The sequence below is a fragment of the Gallus gallus genome, chromosome Z, assembly GCF_016699485.2.
Source record: "Gallus gallus isolate bGalGal1 chromosome Z, bGalGal1.mat.broiler.GRCg7b, whole genome shotgun sequence".
In the NCBI taxonomy this organism is placed as follows: domain Eukaryota; kingdom Metazoa; phylum Chordata; class Aves; order Galliformes; family Phasianidae; genus Gallus; species Gallus gallus.
Window position 1 is genome coordinate 21,004,763 of NC_052572.1, and position 24,345 is coordinate 21,029,107.

Consider the following 24,345-nt stretch of genomic DNA (forward strand, 5'->3'; position numbering starts at 1 on the left):
TCTTAGCTACCTGGGCACACTGCTGATTCAAGTCCAGCTAAGCATTGACCAATTCCCCCAGGTCTGTTTCCAGTCTCCCAGCCACTTGGCCCAAAGCCTGCAGTGTTGCCTGTAACCGAAGTGCAAGACCCAGCTCTTGATCTTGTTGAACTTCATCCCACTGATCTCAGCTCAGCTTCCCTGCCTGTCCAGATCCCTCTGGAGGGCCTTCCTACCCCCACAAAGATCAACATTTCCTCTCAGCTTGGTGTCATTTGCAGACTTACTGATGCATTCAATCCCCTCATCCAGGTCATCAATAAAGATTCTGAACAGGACAGGCCCAGTAACAACCCCTGGAGAACACCACTCTTGACTGATAACCAGCTGGATTTAACTCCATTCACCACCATTCTCTGGGCTGGGCCTGGCCATCCAGACAGTTCTTTACTCAGTGAAGAGCATACCTGTCCAAGCCATTGGCTGCCAGCTTTTCCGGGAGAATACTCTGGGAGACAGTGTTAAAAGAATTGCTGAATTCTACATAGACTACATCAACAGCTTTTCCTACATCCACCATGATCATAGGAGATCAGGTCGGTCAAGCAGGACCTGCCTTTCATGAATCCATGCTGGGTGGGCCTGATCCCGTGGTTGTCGCACACATGCCACATGATCCTACTCAAGATGATCTGCTCAATGACCCTTATTGGCACCAACGTCAGGCCAACAGGCCTGTAGTTCCCTGAATACTCCTTACAATCCTTTTTCTAGATGGAAGTCTCATAGGCAAGCCTCCAGTATTCTAGGACCTCTCCATTTGACCAAGAATGCTGACAGTTGATGGAAAGTGGCTTGGCAATCACCTCTGCCAGCTCACTCAGCATCTTCTGGTGGATCCAAGGTGGAGTAATAGGTCTCTAGATGTTTCCACATGAATGGTGGGAGTTTTATTGTGCTCCCCATACCAGATCTCCAGGTCAGGGGGTAGAGCATCCCAAGGATAACTGGGATTATCCTTATCTTTGAAAGTCTTTCTCATCAAAGACAGATGTAAAGAAGGCACTGAGAACCTCAGCCTTTTCCTTATCCTCAGTGGTCACATATCCCATCGCATCCAGTAAAGGATGGAGAGTCTCCTTAGCCCTCCTCTTACTGTTAATACATCTGTTGAAAAGTTTATTTGGTCCCTTTTACACCAACAGCCGAGTTGAGTTCAAGCTGGGTTCTTGCCTTTCTAATTTTCTCCCTGGCCCACTCTGGATTTCATCTGATTAACAACAGTATTAGCAGCAATATAAAGCTATTCTAAAAACTATATATAGGGAGAAATACAATAAAATTCAATACCATTCTTTATGCTCTCAAGAAAAACTCAGTTGATTACAGTGTTACAGATGCCTTCAATAAAAGCAGTTCATTATAAGCCTCACTACACACATTTTAACTGCACAAAACCTAGGATATATAAATACACATTAACTACAAATTTTAAGGAAGCCAAAAAACACTTATAAAATTCCATATAAATATAACAGAAAGTACAGCTAGCCATAATAATCTCTCTCACATTCTTAGTATCATTAAGTCTCCATAGCTTTTCTGGATAATATTGTTTTATCAAATACAAGTTACTGGGATCAATACAAGGGTAAATTAGTTACATTTATTATGCTATGATACATAGAAAATCAGAATGGATAAACTAAGGGTTTCATAGAGTCAGAGAATCATAGAATGGTTTGGGCTGTAAGGGATCATTAAAGATTATCTAGTCCAACCCCTCAGCCATAGTCAGGGACACCTTCCACTATAACAGGTTGCCCAAAGCCCCCTCCCATGTCATCCTGGAACAATTCAATGGAGAGGGCAACTACTTTGGCCATTTGTTCTAGTGGCTCACGATCCTCATAGCGAAAAAACATCTTCCTTATATCTAATAAAAATCTACCTCTTTCCTGTTTAAAACCATTGCTCTTTGTCCTGTCACTACTAGACCCTGTAAAATCTCTTTCTCTTATAAGCTTTAGCATAGACAAATCATTTAAATGGTTCTAATTTTCATCATTCATCATTTTCATCAGCCAATTTCCTATTTTCATCATACATCTGAAAAGAAAAACAATAATTTTGGTGCAGAAAAAAAAAACGCTCCTTGAAAACACTACAAATGTAGGTAAGAACCTTCTAGCATATACATTTATAATATGCACTTATGGAAGAAGGAAGTCAAAAGGAATTATTAACTTCCTTCACAGAGACATTTAGTCACATTATGTGTGAATAGGATTTGATGCTTGGATTGCACAAAACATAAACCATGAGGATTTTTAACCACATATTTTTCCCAGCTTCTACTGAAAATATCTACATGGCATGATTGTTTTTAACTCCATGTTTACACTGCAATTTTCTTTATTATTTCTGCATCAGACAAAATCTAGTTAATATGATTTGTTTTTTCAGAGCAGCATTTGACACGCTAGAGTATAAGGTGAAAGCCTCGAAGAGCTCAGATTTCAAAATTTCAAGACACCTTCTGTATAAGAAGCGAAGAATTAGTGATTGTAGCAAAGATGTCCCTAACCCCCACCTCCCTGGCACAGCTCCATGCCGTTCCCTCAGGCCCTGCCGCTGTCACACAGAGCAGAGCTCAGCGCTGCCCCTCTGCTCCCTGTGAGGAGCTGCAGCCGCCATGAGGCCTCCCCTCAGCCCCTCTGCTCTGCACTAAGCAAACCAAGGGACCACAGCTGCTCCTCATATATCTTGCCTTCTTGATCCCTCTCAAACTTAGAAGCCCTCTACAGACACTCTAGTAGCTTTATGTCCTCCTTATATAACCCCACCAAATGCTGGAAGTGAGGTCACAGGGCACAGATCAGAGCAGGACAACCCCTGGGTGCACTCCAGGGTACAGCTGGCCCTTTGGGCTGCCTGTGCTCACACTGCTGGCTCATGTTCAACCTGTCATCAACCAGAACCTCAGATCTCTCTCTGCAGGACTGTTCTCCAGCATCTCATCCCTCTGTCTGTACAGATACATTCAGGGTTGGCCCATACCCAGTGCAGAATCCAGAATTTGCTCTTGCTAAACTTCATGGCATTACTGATAGCCCAGCCCTCTGGCTTGTCATGATCTATCTGCAAAGCCTCTTCATTCTCAAGGGAGATGACAGCTTCTCACAAGTTAGTTTCATGCACAAACTTAGCATAAATTCAGATCCTGCATCCAGGTCATTCATTGAAATGTCTGACGCACCTGTCAGCTGTTCACTCATCAAACTATGTTTTTGTCTAGCTGTAGACTGGATCTTTTGTTCAGAGGAATACTGTGAGGAAAAGTATTCAAAGCTTTGCTAAAATCCAGAAAGATGATGTCAACTGGCTTCCCTTAGACAACTAGGTAACACTGTCATAAAATGAGATTATGTTTGTTAAACATGAACCCATAGGTTGTAACAAACCCATGCTGGCTGCAATCAAAGACTGCACCATCTGTTAGGTGCTTTTCAGTAAGTCTCAGAATAATCTCCCTACTTTCTCTAGGCACTAAAATGATACTGTCAAACAACGTCTTCTTTTGTGCCCTGCTCAAAAATTACAACAATATTTGTCAGCTTCCAGTCCACTCTGAGCTCTCCAGATTCCTAAGGTTGTCGAAAAATAATTGAGAGAAGTCTCACAAAGACATCTGACAGCTCTTGGAATAACCTAGGATGAATCGCATTGAGCCCCATAGACTTACACTCTTCCAGTTGCAGCAGCAAATCTCTCACATATTCCAAGTTGGCTGAGCACTTAATATTCCCACAGACCATATTTCAAAGTGATTCACCAAGTAATAGACCAGTGTTATCTCTCATCCCCCTTTGATTCTTAAAATACTTAACCATCCCTTTTGGTGACCTGCAGCTTCAACTCTAGTTGAGTTCTGGACATGCAAATTTTCTCTGTACAATGGTAAACAGTATTGCTTTAGCCCTCCTGCAACATTTGACCTTAATTCCAGTGTCTGCACACTTTCCTTTTCTGTCTAGGCTCTGCTCAGCCAAGCCTTCCTTATGCTCTCCTGACTGACTTGAATTGTATACTCCTGAGCTCTTAAAAGATGGCTCTTAAAAAAGTGACCAGCATTGATGGACCCCAGTGTGTTCATCACAAATACAATAAATAAAAGACTTTCCTCTGGAATGAAATCTATTTGCTGACTTATTTTTAAAGTCAAAAAGAGAGACAGTCACTCCACTCAAATGATTTTAAACCTGACCAATATAAAAACAACAGTTTGTTTTAAGCACATTCTGAACAAATATGAATATTGCAGAAGTAATAACTTCTAACAAAGATAAGCTTCAAACAGTGTGAAGAGGGAATAAATTTACAAGAATAATATGACAGGGATCCTGTCCAATTTGGAGAGGTCATCTCTCTAAGGGTCTTATTGTGTTAATACCAAAAAAAGGCTTAATTTGTTAGTTTTTCTTTTTTCATGTGCTGATAAATGGAACCCAAGCACCTCAGAGTGATCTCTGTAGTACATCTGAGGTTTGTCTACACCAAAAAGCGAAACCACTCTTCCTGCCCAAAATGCATGTGTGAATGTCTTATCATCTCAATAAACAGAACACAGCCAGAAATAAGAAGCATTTCATCTGCTTGAGACAAGACAAAGTCTGTAGGTCTAACTTTTGTTTTAAAATCTTTTTAATCGTGAACTGCAAACATTACAGAAAAAAAAATGGCTGAATAAAATGAAAAGAGTAACTAACTTTACAACAGTAGTTCTTCACAAAGAGTACTATTCCTATGGTACGTAAACTAGGATTGTTAGCAGCATCTAATGGAATGGCCTACAGCTACATACTTAGCTCCCCACACCTTAGTAGTTTAAAAGTGCAGCAGATACAACTTTTTTCACTACTTTTGCCAACACAGAATCCCAAGGACCCTGAACTAGCAGCTAAAGAAAATTGGCTGCAGCAGCAGAGATGTGTCCTGCAAACAGATACAATTGCCAGATTCCTTTTTCTCTAAGTGACTCTCCATAACAAGATTTGCCAGCTCTTGTGCCTAAGAAGCAATTGATTGAGGACTACTAACTGGTTTTCCTACTTGAACTGTAATAGGATCACAGAATTACAGAACTGTAGGGATTGGAAGGGACCTTTGAACATCATCTAGTCCAATACACCTGCTAAAGAAAGTTCCCTAGAGTAAGTTGCACAAGAAAGCATTCATGTAGGTCTTGAATATCTCCAGAGAAGGAAATTCTATAACCTCCCTGGGTATCTTCTTCCAGTACTCTGTCACCCTTAAAGTAAAGAAGTTACATTCTCGTGTTCAGTTCGTGTTTGTTCCCAATTGTCCTGTCACCAGGCCCACTAAAAAGAACCTGGGCTCATCCACCTGACACCTGCCCTTTTGTTATTTATAAGCATTGAGGAGATCCCCAACTCAACCTTCTCTAGGCTGAAGAGTCCCAAGTCTTTCAGCCTTTCCTCATAAAGGACATTTTCCAGGACTCTAAGCATCTTTACAGCCCTCTGCTGGACTCTCTCCAGTAGTTCCCTGTCTGTCTTGAACTGGGACACACTACTCCAGGTGTGGCCTTGCTAGAGCAGAGGAGAGGAGGAGGATCACCTCCCTCAACCTGCTGGCCACACTCTTTTCAGTGTAGCACAGGATACCACTTGCCTTTGCCACAAAAGCACTCTTCTGGCTTGTGGCCAACCTGCTGTCCAACCTGCTATCCACCCAGACACCCTGCTCCTTCTCTGCAGAGCTGCTGTCCAGCAGGTCAGCCCCTAACCTGTACTGACGCATGCAGTTATTCCTTCCCAGGTGTAGGACTCTACACATGCCACTGTTCATAAGGTTCCTCTCTGCTCAACTCCTACACCGATCTCTCTGACTGGCCTACACCAGAAGGCTGAATTGCATTTTTTATGTAAACTATATAACAGCAATGCAGTTGCCCTATTTCAGAAAGGGTAGAATTCTGTAACTGACAATTAGATCAACAGTTTACAGGCTGGTTTGGCCCAGTTCCGTGACTAACAGGGAAGGATGGACCTGCAGACCTACGCCCCGGGAGAAGGATAAAAAACTGGGGAAAAAGGTAGGGAGATTGTCCTAAAAACAAAAGACCAGGAACATGTTGAGAGAGAAAACTGATTTACTAAATATAATATCAGAATGTCATGTTCTGCCAGCAGTGCACGCTTGCAGCCCGGAAGGCCAATTGTGTTCTGGGCTGCATTAAAAAAGGAGTGGCCAGCAGGGAGAGGGAGGTGACTGTACCCCTCTACTCAGCTCTTGAGAGGCCCCACCTGAAGTACTGTGTCCAGGCCTGGGGCCCACAGTACAAGAAAGACACAGAGCTCTCAGAACAAGTCCAGAGGAAGGCCACTAAGATGATCAGAGAGCTAGAGCACCTCTTCTATGAGGAAAGGATGAGGAAACTGGGATTGTTTAGCTTAGCTCCAGACTCAACAGCCCAGTTCCTTCAGTCTCTCCTCATTGGGCATAGTCTCCATGCCCTTCACAAGTCTTGTTGCCTGTCTTTGGACCTGCTCCAGCACCTCCATGTCCTTTCTGTACTGAGGTGCCCAAAAAAGAACACAGTACTCGAGGAGAGGTCTTAACAATGCTGAGTGCAGGATTACTTCCCAAGTCCTGCTCACCACACCATTTCTGATACAAGCCAGGATGCCATTGGCCTTCTTGGCCACCTGGACACAGTGCTGGCTCATATTCAGCCGACTGACCATCAGTACACCGAGGTCCCTTTCCATCAGGCAGCTTTCCAGTCACTCTTCCCCAAGCCTGTAGGGTTGCCTGGGGTTGTTGTGACCAAAACGCAGGACTCAACACTTGACCCTATTGAAACTCATACAGTTTGCCTTGGCCCATCGATCCAGTCTATCCAGGGCCCTCTGTAGTGCCCTTCTCCCTTCAGGCAGGTCAACACTCCCTCCCAACTTGGTGTTGTCTGCAAACTTACTGAGGGTGCACTCAATCCCCTCATCAAGATCGTTTAAATAAAGATGTTAAATAGAAGTGGCCCCAGTACCAAGCCCTGGGGAACACCGCTCGTGACCAGCCGCCAACTGGATTTAACTCCATTGACCACGACACTTTGGGCCCAGCCATCCAGCCAGTGTTTCACCCAGGAGAGCGGACACCCATCCTAACCATGGGGAGCCAGCTTCTCCACAGGAATGTTGTGGGGGATAGTGTCAAAGGCCTTAAATGAGAGAGAGAATGTCCAAAATCAAAGGCCTTACTCTAATGCTGAAGGTGAGATGGCTTGAAGCACCAAACCACAGAGAAGAGCAGTAAAAGAAGAGGCAGTCTTAGGATTCGTGAGCAGTTTTATCTTTCCCTCCAAAGGGAGAATGGAAACAGAGCAGTGAACGTCTTCTGGGTTATGTGGTTGTTCTTCTCTTCTGAGAAGCAGGTACCTGGAAATACTGACAATCCATGGAACTGGAGCATTAAGTCTTTAACTCCCAGTGCTCTACATGCTGTCATGATGTGGAATACTAATAACAAAAATCATAAACCATGACATGGACATAATTACTTCTGAGCTTCAGATAATGTATTTAACTCTGCCCGTCACTTAGCTATTGACATGATAAATATGGAGAATCACTTTGATAACCTCTGTGAAGATACTGCATGAAATTTTATGCCTGTAGCCTTCAAAGTCTTCTAGTCCAAGATAAAAGTAGTGTTATCTTCTCTCCAGTGAGACAGCTTGAAGCAAGGGTTGGTTCATTTCTTTCTGCATTAAACAACAGCATCTACAGCAATCCCAAGCTAGATTCTTGCCAAGTCGCATAAGGTAGAGGTACTGTTAACTCTGCCATTGGCATCAGATATAATATTGGCATCATTTGACACTTTATCCACTTAGCTGTGTCATGTCAAATCCTAAAGTTCCCTCTCTACCACTCATTTCCTTCATCCATTTGTTCAGCTGTGTGAGAGGCCTTCAGGAGATATCAGTTCCTCCCCAAGGCCATTGGGTCAGCAGAAAAGACAAAACTTGACACTTTCCATTGTTATGTTGCTTTCTATTTTTAGAAGTCTCTAAACCCATTTTTAAGCTACAACCATCTCGTCCTTTAACACATTCTCTTCCAGTTAAGTTTAATTTTAGACATATTTGTTTACAGAAATGATAACTGTACAGCTAAATACTTGAAAGTATTGCATTGTATTTCTTTACCTACAAATTGCTGTAGCCATAATTCTGTAAAATACTTTTCAAAGTTACTCATCCTTGATGTATGAAAATATATTCCTCTTCAGTATTTTCATGAAGCCCACTTTTTTTTATTAAGCATTTACCCACTTTTTCAGGTGCCAATTGAAAGTCATTGAAATATTTGTCACAAAATAATAGAAATTATATTTTAACACAACTCCTCAAAGTATTTATTGAAAAGTAAAATGTATACCCTAAATGGAAACTTCATTATAGCTAAAGTTAGCAAAGCAAAAATATTTTATCATTTCAAAGCAAAATAAAATGTCTCCCTCTTCCATTCCACACTGCTGAAACATTTCTCCATCTTATTAACAACTACACATGAAAGATTTTGAACCCCATATCCTAGTTAGTTGATTGCTAAGATTTTAAAGCTCCTGACATTGTCCTGTAAACCACATTTTCTTCTTCAATATAAACACAACTGCATAAAACACTAAGAGATTCAAAATATTCAAACTGATAGAAGAAATATAAGAGAGGCAATTATTCCAGTTAACAACTGGGCAATTAACATAGGTACAGCCTCACAGAATCACAGAATTGCAAGGGATGGAAGGGACCTCTAGAGATCATCGAGTCCAACCCCCCCCAAAAAGCAAGCCCCCTACAGCAGTCTGCACAGGTAGGCATCCAGATGGGTCTTGAATATCTCCAGAGGAGAATCCACAACCTCCCCGGGCAGCCTGTTCCAGTACTCCACAACCTCCCTGTGAAGAAGTTCCTTTGCACATTGGTGCAGAACTTCCTATGCTCCAGTTTATGGCCATTTCCCCTTGTCCTGTCCCCACAGATCACTGAAAAGAGGTTGCTCATGTCCCTTTCACTCCAACACTTAAGATACATATAAACATTAATAAGATCACCTCTGAGTCTTCTTTTCTCAAGGCTGAACAGACCCGGGTCGCTCAGCCTTCCCTCATAGGGGAGATGCTCCAGGTCCTTTACCATCTTCACAGCCCTCTGCTGGACTCTTTCCAGGAGATCCCTGTCTTTTTTGTACTGGGGAGCCCGGAACTGGATACAGTATTCCAGGTGAGGTCCGAACAGGGCAGCGTAGAGGGGAAGGATCACCGCGTCTGACCTGCTGGCCATGCTACTTTTAATGCACCCCAGGATCCCCTTGTCCTTTTTGGCCACCAGGGCACACTGCTGGCTCATGGCCAACCTGTTGTCCACCAGAACCCCCAGGTCCTTCCCTGCAGAGCTCCTCTCCAGCAGGTCATGTCCCAGTCTGTATTCAACTCATGTTGAATGTTGTGTGTGGTTCTGAGCTCCATAATATAAAAAGGATGCTAAGGTCATTGAAAGCCTTCAGAGGACAACAATGAAGTGGGTGATGGGGCCGGAGTTTAAAATTAAGCATCCTGCACACTGGGGCTCTGAGGGTCCCAGGGCACATCACTGGTGTTGAAGACAGGCATTACACCTTTCTGTTTTGTCTGAAACCCTAGTTGTGAAGTGATCAACCTCATCAAGTAATGGACCAGTGTTATCTCTGGTCCTCCACTTGCTGTTAATACACCTTATTTTGGTGTCCTCCACAGTATTGGCTGGCTTCAACTCTAACTGAGCTTTGACCATACAAATACCTCTGTATTCTTCCAATTTCACTCAATCTTATTTCCAGTGGCCATACACTTTCTTTTTCCACCTGAGCTCTAGATGAAGATCCCTGCTTAGCCAAGCATTATTCTGCCTTTCCTGCATGATGTCCAACATTTTGGAATAGCCTGTTGCTGTGCTCTTCACAAGTAGTACTTAAAAAGTGATAAGCACTGATGGATTCCAGTGCTTTCAAAAACAGTTTCTCATGGGACCATTAAACTAGCTCCCTGAGTCTGCTCTCCTCATACCCAAGGTTGAAATTTTCATGGCAGTTTTCCATCTATCACCAAAGTTTTTAAACTTAACTACTTAGATTAAAATCTATGTTCTATAAATCAAATTTTGTAATCCCAATGATAACAGAGCTGCATATATTTTAATTCTTTTCATGTATCACTGAAATAACCTTCATAAAGTGCATAGTTACATGGCATATAGACTAGAGCGAAGGTGTGGATATTTTTTTCTTCTTGAACATGTGACTTAAATTCACAGCAAGGTTGCATATCACTATTAACAAGAGCTTCAGTTTCTTTACGTTAGAAAACTTCAGTTTCTTAAGGTTAGAAATATGTTTTCCTCTATCCTATCTTTTTCAACTCACACAAAGAAAAAGGAAGAAAATGAAGATGACAAAAATTACAAGTGTGTTATATTATTTTTGCTAGGATTTATACAATTGTACAATACAATTGCTTTCGAATTTTAGAATGCATCCACTTCAGTGCAACTGCGGTGGTTTTTTAATACATAATGTAAATGAGATCACATTTGCCAAGAGATTATCCTGCATGATAGGTGGGCTGGAAAAAATAAGTGTTTACTTCCAATCCTGCTTTTTATCAGCAGATTGATAGCTTCCATTTCAATATGCATTTAAACTTATAGCAGTTGTATCAGCTAATGATTGGAAAAACATGTGAACTATAAACTCAGCATTGGTCAACCCATGTAAAGAAAAAGGAAACCTCTTTATAAGAGAAAGTGCCTAGTGTTTTTAGAGTCATCATAACATACTAGTGATGCTTGCTTTTGAAGGAAGCCCTGAAGTACTTCACAACAAATTACATAATTAAAAATTCATACTTAATCATTCTCATAACATCATGCTTTTCAGAGTGATATACTAGTGCTTAAAATGCACAAGTGATGTTATGGCTTTTTTTATATATCTCATGCTTGAATGAAAGAAGACTGTGTATGAATACTGACAAGAGATGCAATGTTCTATTCAAAAACATTTGAATTGTATTTAAGGCAAAATAATGAAAAGCAAAAAAGAACCTTATAACCACTTTTGTTTCATAAAGAAAGGTAAACAAGTAAGAGATGGGAGAAAGAAATTTTTTCAAAACCTAATATTAAAAATATGAAACAGTAGGAGGGTTTTGAGCCAAATCTCAAAAGCACAGATTAAACTGGAATCTGAAATCAAAGGGTAAACAATAAGTCTTCAGTTCTAAAGTTAAAGCTCTTGATAAAATATACTTAATAAAATGTAGTGCTACTCATGAATACTTTGTACAGAAACATGGAGCACCAGAATAGGGATGGTACAGCCATGCAGAAAAAAATGATATCTATAATTAAACTAATAGTAAAAATGTGATACATTAAAACATATTCTTTTTGTAAACTCACTCACTTGTGACCAATCTCATGTGCAATGGTAAAAGCTGAACCTAGGCCAATGTCTTCATTAATGCTGCAGCTCCTTTCAGGCTCACACATTCCAGCCACAGAGGCCAAGCCTGAATAAACAGAAGGAGACACAAAGGGTCATGCCAAGGTGTTTCAGTCTTAAAAGCCCTAGTTATAAATGCCTGGATTCTTTTTAATAATCTCTATGCACAGAAGGAGCAGTTGGCAAAAGGTTAACTTTCTAGTCATTTGCAAAATCACTGGGGGGAATTTCACTTTGCCGGCTAGACATTAATATTTTTTGAACTGCAGTCAGTGCTGGAAAATGTCTAGACTAGGGGTTAGATTTATAAATTTTACTTCTGGTAACTTGGGACCACCTAGTAACTTGAGCCAGAAGGGGGAATTCAAGAAAGCATTTCTATTTTAACATTCTTGAGGCTGAAGAAAGCAAAATGTATCCACATTATTTTTCTAAAGAAATCTGTTTAAGTTTAGTGGGTTCATAAAAACATACAAGCAACTTTTTTAGCTACATATGGTACTTAAGAAATTATAAAAACAAAACTGCAAGCATCAATGAAGAGAAGGGGGAGACATGTTAATAAGTTCATTTAAACAAGGAAGTCTTTTCCATTTATCTTCTATTATCTTCTGGAACTAAAACCCTTCTATATGACAAGTGCTTCTAAAAACTTTCTTTAAAGAAAGCAAGGCACTGGCATTTCCAGAATATCATTCTTCATTATTTCTTACATTCTTCAGCAATAGAGTATCACACAACACTTTGCAGACAAAATATGCTACCCACTAGAGAAAGCTCTAAGCATCACATTATTTGATGCATCTCTCTAGGGTTATCTGAAAAAAAAGCAGTAATCCATTCTTTTGATGAAATTACCTACACAACTACACTGTGACAGAATAATAATTGGGAAAAGTGTGATTTTGCTATGCAAAACAACAACAACAACAAATACTCTTTATGAACAAGCAGGCACTTCAAATTATTCTGTTTGGACTACCAGCAAGCTAGCAATAAGATGACAAGTGCTTCCTAGTTGTGTCCATGTGAGCAAGTAACCTGGAGCTATAGGAGCTGGTCAGTAGAATAAAGCACTGACATTCAGTGCTATTCCTCCATGCATTCCTCTATGCATATGTGCTGGTCATTCTACTTCAGACTAGTTTTACCTCCATAAGTCAAACATAAACATTACACGTGGTTCAAAGCTTCCAACAAGAAAAAAATGTCAGAGGCTATCATTAAGATTTAGACCCTAAGGTCTCTCTTAGGCATACACAGGAATACCTGGGAAGTACATGTTCTGACTTGCTTTTCTCTGCAATAAATCAAGTCAGCACACAAAGGAACTACTCTGATAACCAAATCAACATGGGCAAAAGGCAATAATGTCAGCTTGCTGAACTTCCATCAGAACAATACTAGTGCTCTAAATCAAATCACTGAAGCACTAAGAGCAGGATGAAGAATCAGAAGAAAAAAAGTCTAGCCACTGACAGAAATGTGTACACTGTTTGCTTTGTGCAACCTGTAGAAAATAGAATAATTACAGTTCACATGCCTAACTTATGCTATGCTAACAGAGCACCAAAGTCTGAATACAACACGGTAATACTTTTGTAACAACAGCCATGTTCCTCTGCAAAGTGCACCATATTGGGGTGGAGAAGTCATCTCCATCTTCAGATTTTTTCTCCAAATGCTTGCTTAGTGACTTATAGGACCATACTAATAACATATAATTATGGACTATGCCTGCAGAAAGTGACAGAGATCAAGTAAAGAATGCAGTCTATGGCTCAGATCAAAGGAGAATAGAATTGGCCTTCTCTGCTGAAATACAGCTGCTGCAGAGAAATCTGAGGCCTATCTCTGTGCAGCTCTATGTAAGATTCCCTGTTTTAGGAAACTACGACAGAAAAGAGATGTCTGTCCTCCTGTAAAGCCTTCAGTTCTGTTTCTTCCTGGAACACCAGTGATTCACGTTTGTTCTGACCTTTTGACACCTGAGACTTCTGTGCACATACAGCTTAAATTTATGCTTTAGTTACTGGAGGTCAGTGGGACTTAAGAATATTAAATGCCTTGCAAAAGAGGGCTATGGAGCTTTATCTCTTCTCCAGCACAATGCTTATAATGGAAGTACACTGTCACAGTTTTAGCGCCCAGGGTCTCATAACAGTACTTTGATACCATACATGATTTGATTTTTGGAGCAGAATTTGCCTTTTGGAGCAGAATTTGCCTATCTGATACAGATATGACTAATACACTAAAGATCTGTATTAAAAACATCACATATAAATATCAAGCAGTTTGCGAGTGAATGTTCTCCCTTTTAAATTCTCTTATCACTTGCTAAGACAACTTCACAACATCAATGTAGACAGTCTGTTCAGTTTTGTCTCCTCCACAGAGGTATCAAAGGAAACCAATTACATTTAGAAATTAATAATCATATCTTGCCTTTCACTCAAACATGCTGTTAACATACTTTGCATTTCCAATTGGCAAAAAAATTCTGATACCTTTCTCCTTATGTAAACTACTTTCCTTTGCCACAAGTGTATTAAGGGGAAAGACAAAGCAAATACAGTTATGAGCTATCATTATGAGAATATTAACAATCTGAACTAGCAAAATTAGAATTGTAGCTTTAATTACTTCTGAGTAAAGTTGAAAAATGCATAAACATTACAATAGGCTTTGAATAATGTATCTTTAATGCATTAAAACACTACTACAGGTAATAACTACGTTACAGTAAATAACTTTTGGTGACAAATTTAGGAATGAAGAAAACAACCCTGCACCTAGGATTGCTATATATGTTTCTCCATTGTCAAAGCACTATTTTAAGGAATTTCGCTATTACTGCAATTTATATTACAGTGTTATTTTTTCCAATTTCATGGAAGGAAAGGTCTGAAGCTATACTCCTTAAGAATAACAGAGCAACAGTGTAAATCTTAAAGCCCTTTTCTTTCCTAGCTTGATTTTTTTTTTAAATGTTCTTGAGGTCTTCTATTTGTATTTTGCAATAGCTCACGGAGAGAGGTTAAATAAAAATAAATGGCAAGTTCTCTCCTCTAATTATTGCTTGGTAAATCTGAGTAATCTTCTAGGTTTTAGCAGCATTACAGCTGCCAGAGATGAGATGTCCATCAGCAGCTCATTTAACTTAAACTTCCAGTGATCTATCAAAGCATGTACCCATTTGGTTACCTTCTATACATTTATAAAACCAAAAATTTTGAAAACATAAACTTAAAAAATCTAATCAGTCAATAAATCATCATCTGAGTATAAAGCAAGGAAACAAACTTCAAATACAAACTGAAATTTCTATTTATTATCTTACCCAGAGTTCCACATGGTTTGTTCTTATAAGTGCAGATATCATATCTGTTAAAGAGAAAGAAGTAGATAAAATACGTCAGAGAATTAGATTTGTGAGATATTTTGTATATTTATCACATATCATTATCATAGATCAAGTTGTCAGACAGCAATCAGCTTAATTATGTGCAGCCAGCTGGTGTCGGCATTTTCTACACTTGGTGTAAACCACAAGCTGCAGTATAGTCACAGCCACTGGCTACAGGCCAGTGGGACACCTGCCAGCAAGAAAAAAATGGTTAAAGTGGATCTTTGTAATCACCAGCTCCGTAAAGCAGTCTACCACGGTGTTATGAAGTTACAGAAGCATGTCTCTGGACTGCTACTGCTTCACAACACTTGACTTCCACTTTCTGAACATACTGGAATTCTCTACAGTCTTGCACTTCAAAACAAACAGTATTAATTGCAAGTCCTAATATTTAGACTTTGATTCTAATTGAAGATAGTAACTTTTGATCATAACACCAAACATTAGAAGAAATCTTAAGAACTGGCACTGTAATTCTCATCTCTTTTTCTTACAGTGATTATACGTGTCCTAAGAGCACACTACAATGAACTAAAATGAAAAACACACTCCTGCCAAAAACGAAATAATATATTTAAAGGAAGAATTCCTTTATTTTAGATATGATCCATCAAATATGAAAACTAAAGTTCTTGTGCGGTTAACATGCAAACATCTTCAGCGACTTAGCTAACTAAGATAATAATAACAGTGTGTCCTGCAACAGTCATAATTCATGAATGACAACTTCATATTTTGAGTACGCAAATCTATGATATGGCTAGTGATATGAGAACACTCTTATTATGTCTTTGAATTTCTAGGATTTATTCTGATTTCCTTGCAATGTGTTCCAGAAAAACTCCCATTATTTTGGATCGCAAGAGAAAACAAAGACAAAAAGATTGTTATGCTTTAATTTTTAACCTAAATATATACTACTTCCAGACCACCGGCCATTTCTGTTAAAAGTAACATATGAGTGCTGTTTTCAAAAAGGTTATAATGTAGAAGCCAAATCATGAGATAAATACCTTTCAGAGTTAACAGAGTTAACGTCTGTCTGTAAGCCAAATCCATGGACAAAATAACAAAGCTTAAAATTTGGAACAAATCCAGTAAATTCTCTGTGCATGTAGACTGCTGTGACCATATGGAGTCCCTGGGATTTTTGAAGGTACTAAACATGGATCAGTTTGCTGGATTAAGCTTTAATTTTGAACTCGGATTTCCATATGCACTGATCTCACCAAAGTGGCTCAAACTCTGTGTTCTTAAATGCAACATAAAGCCCTCACTGATGTTCCATTTGCTGTTTCTGGAAAGTGCTGTAATCAAATCAGTGCTGTTATACAAAATGTGTCGGAATATAATTAGGTTTTGTACGTTACAAAGCTGAAGCACAACAAAGACAGACTTTATTGAACATTTTCTGCCTTTACTATCTATACAGAAACAAACTTAGAACTTACTCATTTAGGACAGACTCTGAACCTAATGCTTTTGAAGTTCATGCAAAATGATTCCTCAAAGCAAACAAGGATCAGAATTCTTTAATGAGAAAATCCAAATTTGCCTGAAGTGTCTTAAAAGGGAGTTTAGAAATCAACACCAGAAAGTTTGTGCAATTCACAGCAGTTACTGTTCTTCTCACACTTTTTAATATTCAGTAATAGGAAAAAAAAAATCAATAAGCGCCATACATCCTTAGATAAAATGGATATTTAAGAAGGCCAGTTCCACTATACTCAGATAAAAAGCTGTTACGGACTTCAGTGGAGCTGAAAATTTACCCTTATGGCCTCCATCTGCTTACTCTCACATAGGTATAAAACTGAAGGTATTTCCTCACGTTCAATTAAGTTTCATAATATATCACTAATAGGAGAAAAATATATTAATTAAATCCTTTGTTTCTCTTACACTTTTGAAAAACAAAGACCAAATCCTTCTGACTCATTGTGGCAGCTAGTGAATTCTGCATTATGAAGAGTTAGCATTCACAAGAAAGATTGATGATAATGAAAATTAGGATAATTAAATAAAATTAACAAAGATATTTTATTTTCCAGTCAATAAGATATTTTTGCAAGAGCAATCCCAGAGGGTAACAGTATTCTAATATGGTTTAATTAGATATTCAAATAATCAATCAATCAAAATTTATATACAATAGTTTAGGCTTCTTCTAAGAAGCACTCATACATTCTCTTCTTCAGTGTCGAAAGAAAAAAAATTTAAGTTTCCAATGTCCACCTGCAGCATTCTCTTCAAGCTCTCTTTTTTTTTTTCCTTTTTTCCCCTGCATTAGCTTCTGCTTGCAATTTTTTCTAAAGCTGGTATCATTTACGGTTACTGAAATGTTCAATTCCACCATCGCTACTCTTTGTGATTCAAAAAAAAAAAAACAGGCTAATCTGTCTTTTTTGTTTGTTTGTTTTGACACCTCTTCCACCACTTTACTTTGAATTTTCAAGGAATCCAATTAACCATGAAGATCTAATAGATATATTTTTTTATTTTCACAGAATTTGAAGGCAAAAGAACCATCAACCTAGGAGGCTCTTGCCTATACTGCTTGCTTTCAAATCTTAACTGAATAAAACAGTACAAAGAGAGGGGCTTTTTTCCACCAGTAACTCATAATCAGTAGGATGTGCAGTCCTTACATATGCTGTGACGAGTGTAACAACTCCCACATGACTCTAGAAAGCTTCCCTCTAGAAGGAAAATTCTTGCTCCTTCTTTCTTTCAGTTCCATACAAGATGTGGAAGAGAAAGCAAGTCTACAAATACCAAGACAATTCCCCTTACTAAAAAATAATATCTGAAAGGGATTCAGGGTAAAACACGAACATAAATGGGGACTATACAGATCAAAACCCAAACAGTATTATGCTAAACTTTGAATTTTGAAGAAAGATCATAAAAAAACAGTATGGTTTAGGTTGGAAAAGATCTTAAAGTTCATCTAGTTCCAGCCCTCTGCTAGAAGGGACACCTTCCAATAGATTAAGTTATTTGAAACCTCATTCAACCTGATCTTCAACACCTCCAACAATGGGGCACCCACAGCTCCCCTGGACAACCCATTTCAGTGTCTCACACCCTCAAAGTGAATTTTTTTTTTTTATATGTCTAATCTAAATCTACCCTCTTTCAATTTAAAAGCATTACCCCTCCTCCTGTCAATATACACCCTTGCAAAAAGACTCCATCTTTAGGTCCCCTGCATGAACTAAAAGGCTGAAATAATGTCTCCTCAGAGCCTCCTCTTCTCCAGGCTGAACAACTCCAACTCCCTCTGCCTGTCTTCACAGCAGTGGTGCTCCAACATCATGACCCTCCTCTGGACCTTCTCCAACAGCTCCATGTTTTTCTTGTGCTGGGGGCCCCAGAGATGAACACAGTACTGCAGAGATTTGACCCATGGCAACTAACCTCAGGAATTTCCAGGTAAAATTCAGAAGGTGGCTAAACAATTATTAACGTGCAAAATGTATTCATCTACTCTGTTCTGGAGAAGACAGCTTGTTAGGTGCCAGCAGTTCTAAGCCCAAGAAAACTTTCAGTGACATTTATTTCATTGATAAGTACAGAATAAACTCTTGAAAAAGCCTCAGTTATCTATAAAGCTGACCTGCGGAAAAATCTCTCTTTTGCAAATCTTATGAGTATTACAATCCTGACTGCTTGAGTAGGTCACTTAAATCAAATATGTAAGAAGGATGAGTTCTTTGTAAATACTGTAGGTACTGCTCCATCTTCTCAGATAATTAATTTACAGCTATGGTCAATCCAAGATGTGCTAGAGGCAAAAAGTCATTTCTTTCCCATCTAGCTGCACCTTGCAGGGAAGGGAGTATTCTTCCTGATCCTTGCAACCTGTCAGCATGCAAGGCCAAATGTATGTAACTGGGGAACTATGAAATTCAAACTAAGTTCTACGTAACTGTGTTCCCTCTATTAAAAAAAGAGACATTCACAGTCTTGAAGGCCAGAAAGCATCACAACATTTCAACTGTGTTGCTGCCCAGCAACTAATTGTAATGTAAGCAATTTATTCTAGAAGATACACAGGAAAAAACAAAAAAAACAGTTCTTTAAAACTACTGAATCTCAGTGCTTGACTCAAAAGCTGTTTCCAATGTAAGAATTCGAGAATAACCATACTAGGTTATACAGTTCATCTGCCTTCCCCTCAACAGCAGTCATTTGTCAGTGCTCACAGGGAGCATTAACAGAATAGTATAGTAACATCTTCCCTGATACACCCTGCTGTTTCTGTGGCTTAAGAAAATTAAAAGGATGAATTTACATCTTTGTTTTTGAATTATTTCTCTACTAATGTTTTCAGAAGCTAGACAATTGTTTTCAAAGGGGATGTTGCTATGCTTTTATCAGTAGGATTGAGTCCCTTTGTCCCAGAAGAGATTTCTTCCATGTTGTAGTCTTTTTTTCCTCTTAAATCATACAAATAAATTGGACTCTGGACAGTATCATACTCCAATGATGCAGCCTTTTCTATCACACTCCTTTGAGTCTTAGGGCTTTGTAAACTTTCTGAAGCATATAGAGTTGTTTTAACAGTAGCATTAGCAGTAAAAGATACAGGGGCAAAATGATTTACCTTTTCTTTTTTGTATTTATACACTGAAGGGTAACAGTGCCCTTAATGCTACCTAAATTATGTGAAATTGCCCACTAAAGGAAAAGTCTCTGTTATTACCAGATGTTTGTTAATGGAAACATCCACCGTGCCAGAGAGATGGACTATGTGAACAAAGTCAGCACTGACATAGTAATATGGAAGTACAGGACTAGAAAGTATATCCGTCAAATAACAGTTTAAAAGAATTTAACTAACCAACAAGAACAACCCACAAAATATACTGTAAGTATGTTAAATGAAGCTACCTTCCAACATGCCTAAGTAGTATCTGTGATAGAGAAATTACTGAGGTTTTTGAAGGAGTACTTCTTAATGATTTTAGATGACAAAGAATAGAATCATAAAAAATTGCTGTGGAAAAAAACTACCAAGAAAGATGGAATATAAATGCAAAAAAAAGTATGCAGAAATTCAGGCTTCATGAAACAAACAGGACATAAGACTCTATTTCGAGGCAGTTGGACATGTATTTTACATACGCAATACTACAAGATTCACCAGTTAACAAGCTTGAAAATAAAACACTGGCAGAAAACAAAATAAAGCCTAAGAACTGGTAGGAGAGGAGGGAGAGTTGACCTCTATGTTAAGAAGTGGATGGATAGCTAAGAGCTGTGCCTGAGAAACAGCCATGACCAGGTTGAGAGCTTATGGGTTAAAATCAAGGATCGGTCCAGTAAAGGACATCTAGTGTTTGGGGTCTGCTGAGGATAACTTCCTGGTCCAGGTATTAGACTGACCGAACCGAGGTGAAGCCTTACTGGACTTGGTGCTCACCAATGCGGAGGAGAGCATTAGAGAGAGGAAGATTGGAGGCAGCCTGGACTGCAATGATCATGTCCTGGTGGAGTTTGTGATCTTCAGGATCAGCTATAATCTGAACTGCTGCTGATCAAATTGGAATTTCTGACTTCCAATAAGGAGATTAAATTCAGCCTCCCATTTCTAAATTACAAAAAAATATTAGTGAAAAAATACAAACAGTGAGTTATTGAAGTGTCAACATACTCTTTTCCATAAATAGCTATGTTTTAAAAAGTTATTTTGCAAGTGCAGACAATTTCGCTAATGCTAATGTGTGGAAAAACAGCTATAAAACCAATACTGATCAATTTTTGTAATAAACTTTTCATTGTAATTCCTCAATAGTTTACCATTTGTAAGATAGTTTGGTCATTTACTAAACTTACACAGGTTACAAACAGTAATACACATATATAACACAATACTTGCTGATCTCTTTCTAAAACTTTTACTACAGTATATGCTTAGACTTAGAAAGTGGTACACCACAACAGCATTCTGCCTTAAAATAAAGTACACGTCTTATTTGGCTTCTTCCTCAAAAACCTCAAACCAAAAAGAGCTATTTAAACCAAGGAAGGAAAAGCATAATATATATGTTACGCATCACTCAACAGAAATATCTTTTTCTATTATTAGTTTTCCATGTGTTGAAAAATGCCACAGACAACCAAAGTCTGGCTCTGCTGGACTTTTTACTTAAGTTTGGTGGATAAATGACATTCTGAGTTACAGACTTTCTGAGCTAGAAAAACCATTATCACTTTAATTTCTAATTGTCCGGTTTACAGGAAGAGAAATATGTAAAAGAAAAGTTTGTGAAAGACACATCAACAGAGAGCTATTTATCTTCAGTGATATCTTACTGTTTTGTGAGCATATAGAAGAGTTATCGCCTAGGATAGCAGTTACATAAAAACAGGGTTTAGTTAATGAGTTTTTTTTTTAATTGTTCTAAAAATGAGATAAATCTGAGACAGTCCTCACTTGAGACCTACATGCCACTTTAAAGAACCATTTCACTGATGAAAAGTCATCACTGCAAAAATCAGAGGACAAGGTTTAAAATCTTGTAAATTAAATAAATAATACAGTTAGACTTTTTAGTCCTCTTTCATCAGCTTTAAGACTACACGTATTTATGCACATTTTTTTTGCACTTTTCAGGGTACAAAGTCATCGAGACTAAAAACCTTCTGCAGCAAATTTACTAATTATAGAAGGGAAAGTAGAGAACAATAAATGTTACAAACTGTTAGACTGTAGTCTAGTTAGGTATCCAAGATAGACACCTGCAGAGCAGCTTAATAAGTCAATGACAATGACACACACAAAAAAACTCCTCAAACAGCACCAGTAACTGGTTCAGACGTGACACAGTCATGGCCTTTTTTGCCTATTAAAGTTATTTCACTGATTAAAAGTAGGTAGTGTAAAAATACAGATACAATTCCTTGCTGTCTCTTTGGTCTTCTTCTAACTGTAATTCTCCTGTGGACCAAACCTGGCTACAAAGTAAAAAGCATCAGTTTAACCACACCATCACAAGGCAAATGAACATTCTACAAATTCATTTAGTTGACAACGATAACTTCATAATTTTCTAAATCAAGCTTTATAAGCAAACTCTAGCATTAAAGAAATATGCAGGTACTTGCAATTCCAGTGCAGTGTCACTTCCCTCACTGCTCTGCTTTGATTTGTCTGTTATGAGAAGTTTTTTTCTGCCTTTTTTCTACTCTGTATCCAGTAGGTATAGGCTTGCTGCTTCTCCACATATTTTCTTCTTCACATTTTTTCTCCACATATTTTCTTCTTCGCTCCTCAGCGAACACAAGTTCCACCAGACTACTCTCTTCACAGCTTTAAAATGAGCAGATTGGTTGGCTCTGCTCATGCTTACTAGGGGCCTGTACAACCATCAGCTAGCTTCTACAAAAAGGCCTGCCCTGTTATAAAAATCCTTTTCAACAACGCCAACATAGCAGTTACAGAAGCATGAGTAGTTTCAGCCTAGGCTAGCAAGATCCATCTCACTTCATTACAACTTTACCCCCTACTCCAACTTTTGTGCTTATGCATTCAGTATTAGCACCCACGATAAAGAGCTTTAAGTATATCTTTAGTAAACCGAGATCAGCAGTTCAGATACACACAGGTCAATCATTACACAGACAGAGCACCAGGCCTTGTGGGAAGCTTAGCCCACCCTCTGATAAATCCATCCATCCTCTCCGGAGTACATTAAATCCATTCTAACCTAGATTTCTGTTCCTTTCAACACCGAGAGTCCTTAACCTTATCAGTGAATAAACTCTATGTCGAAGTCAACACTGTTGAATTCTGAAAAGTAATTATGACAGTCAGGCACAAGACTTGCAAGCTAAACACTATGAAGCAATAAAAATAATCAGAGTTATCTTCCATTACATATTTGATTTGCTTTTCCTGGAATAGTTCCTAATCCATTATCATTTTATAAGAGTGCCCCAGAATAATTAGAGCTACCTACATGAGTGACAAACATCCACAAATGACAGTCATAATTTTATAACTACTCAGAGACTACTGAAAGACTCAGGATATACCCTATCACAAGACTGTAGATAATATTTAACCTTTTGTATTCTGTTCCTCAAAACTGAATTCCACAGCTTTATTACATTCTCAGTACCTTTCCAAAATATACATGTATGTGATTACCTAAGGCTGGTTTAGAGAACACAAATTTCTTGCTATTTATTCCAAGTACACTGTTAATAATATTTGTATCTTTTCCTGCATTCAGGAAAAGTCTGGCAACTGATGGATCAAAGCAGCTTGTAAGGCAATGCTTCTCAGAGTGTTCTAATGCAAAAAAGTCTGGGAAAGATAAGCAAAATTAATTGCATAGGCATGGTTAGTTGCATCCTGCAACACAGAAGAAAATATTATGCTAAAGTGTGTATAGGAAACCAGTAGTCCAGACCTCAGGCAGGAGGGAAACAGCAGCTATGATTACCAGTCACGATTTAGTTCTGTTGTACAGATAAAAATGAGACAGTGTAAACATGTAAAGCGTAGGATTTAGAAATACTACAGTTTCTCATTTTTTGTTTGTACCATATGAACATTCCAAAGAACAGATTACCATATTTTCCTAGTCAAAATTTAATCGTGTTACGAAACATATGTGGCATGGGCAGAAAGCAAACAATCGAGAAGTACTAGGGCAATGATAGGGTTAACTTTTCCATAGAGAGAAATATGAGTATCTTACAATCACAGAATAGAATAGAATCAGAATATTTCAAGTTGAAAAGGGCACACAAGGATCGTGGGAGTCCAAATCCTGGCTCCACAAAGGACCATCCAAAATTCAATCCATACATCTGACAATGTTGTTCAAAACACCTTGTGAACTTCAGCAGCTTGGTGCCATCACCACTGCCCTCAGGAGCATATTCCACAGCCTGACCACCCTCCAGTACAGACCTTGTCCACAACTCCCAGTTGCCCCTCCCCTGGCACAGCTCCATGCCGTTCCCGAGGGCCCTGTCACTGTCACACAGAGCAGAGCTCAGCGCTGCCCCTTTGCTCCCTGTGAGGAGCTGCAGCCGCCATGAGGCCTCCCCTCAGCTCCTCTGCTCTGCGCTAAGCAAACCAAGGGACCACAGCTGCTCCTCATATATCTTGCCTTCTTGATCCTTCTCAAACTTAGCAGCCCTCCACAGACATTCTAGTAGCTTTATATCCTCCTTATATTGTGGTGCTCAAACCACACCCAGTGGCTGCAGATTGCAGAGAGGACAACCCCTCCCTCACTCACTGGCAGTGCTGGGCCTGGTGCCACCAGGGTATAGCTGGCCCTTTGGGCCGCGTGGGCATATTGCTGGCTCACGTTCAACTTGCCATCAACCAGAGCCCCAGATCCCTCTTGACAGGGCTGC

The 24,345-nt window shown here is 39.0% G+C and overlaps 1 protein-coding gene across 4 annotated transcripts in view; it reads right to left on the minus strand.

The window, feature by feature from the left end:
• Positions 1-24,345, minus strand: part of ADAMTS6 (ADAM metallopeptidase with thrombospondin type 1 motif 6) — a 159,417-nt gene that overhangs the window by 88,046 nt on the left and 47,026 nt on the right. For all 4 annotated transcript variants that reach the window (XM_046905563.1, XM_025144948.3, XM_424749.8 and 1 more), the window contains exons 8-9: positions 14,893-14,936; positions 11,511-11,616 (exon numbers count right to left, since the gene is read on the minus strand). In XM_046905563.1, the coding sequence (XP_046761519.1) occupies positions 11,511-11,616; positions 14,893-14,936 (150 nt within the window). The remainder of the gene's footprint in view (positions 1-11,510; positions 11,617-14,892; positions 14,937-24,345) is intronic.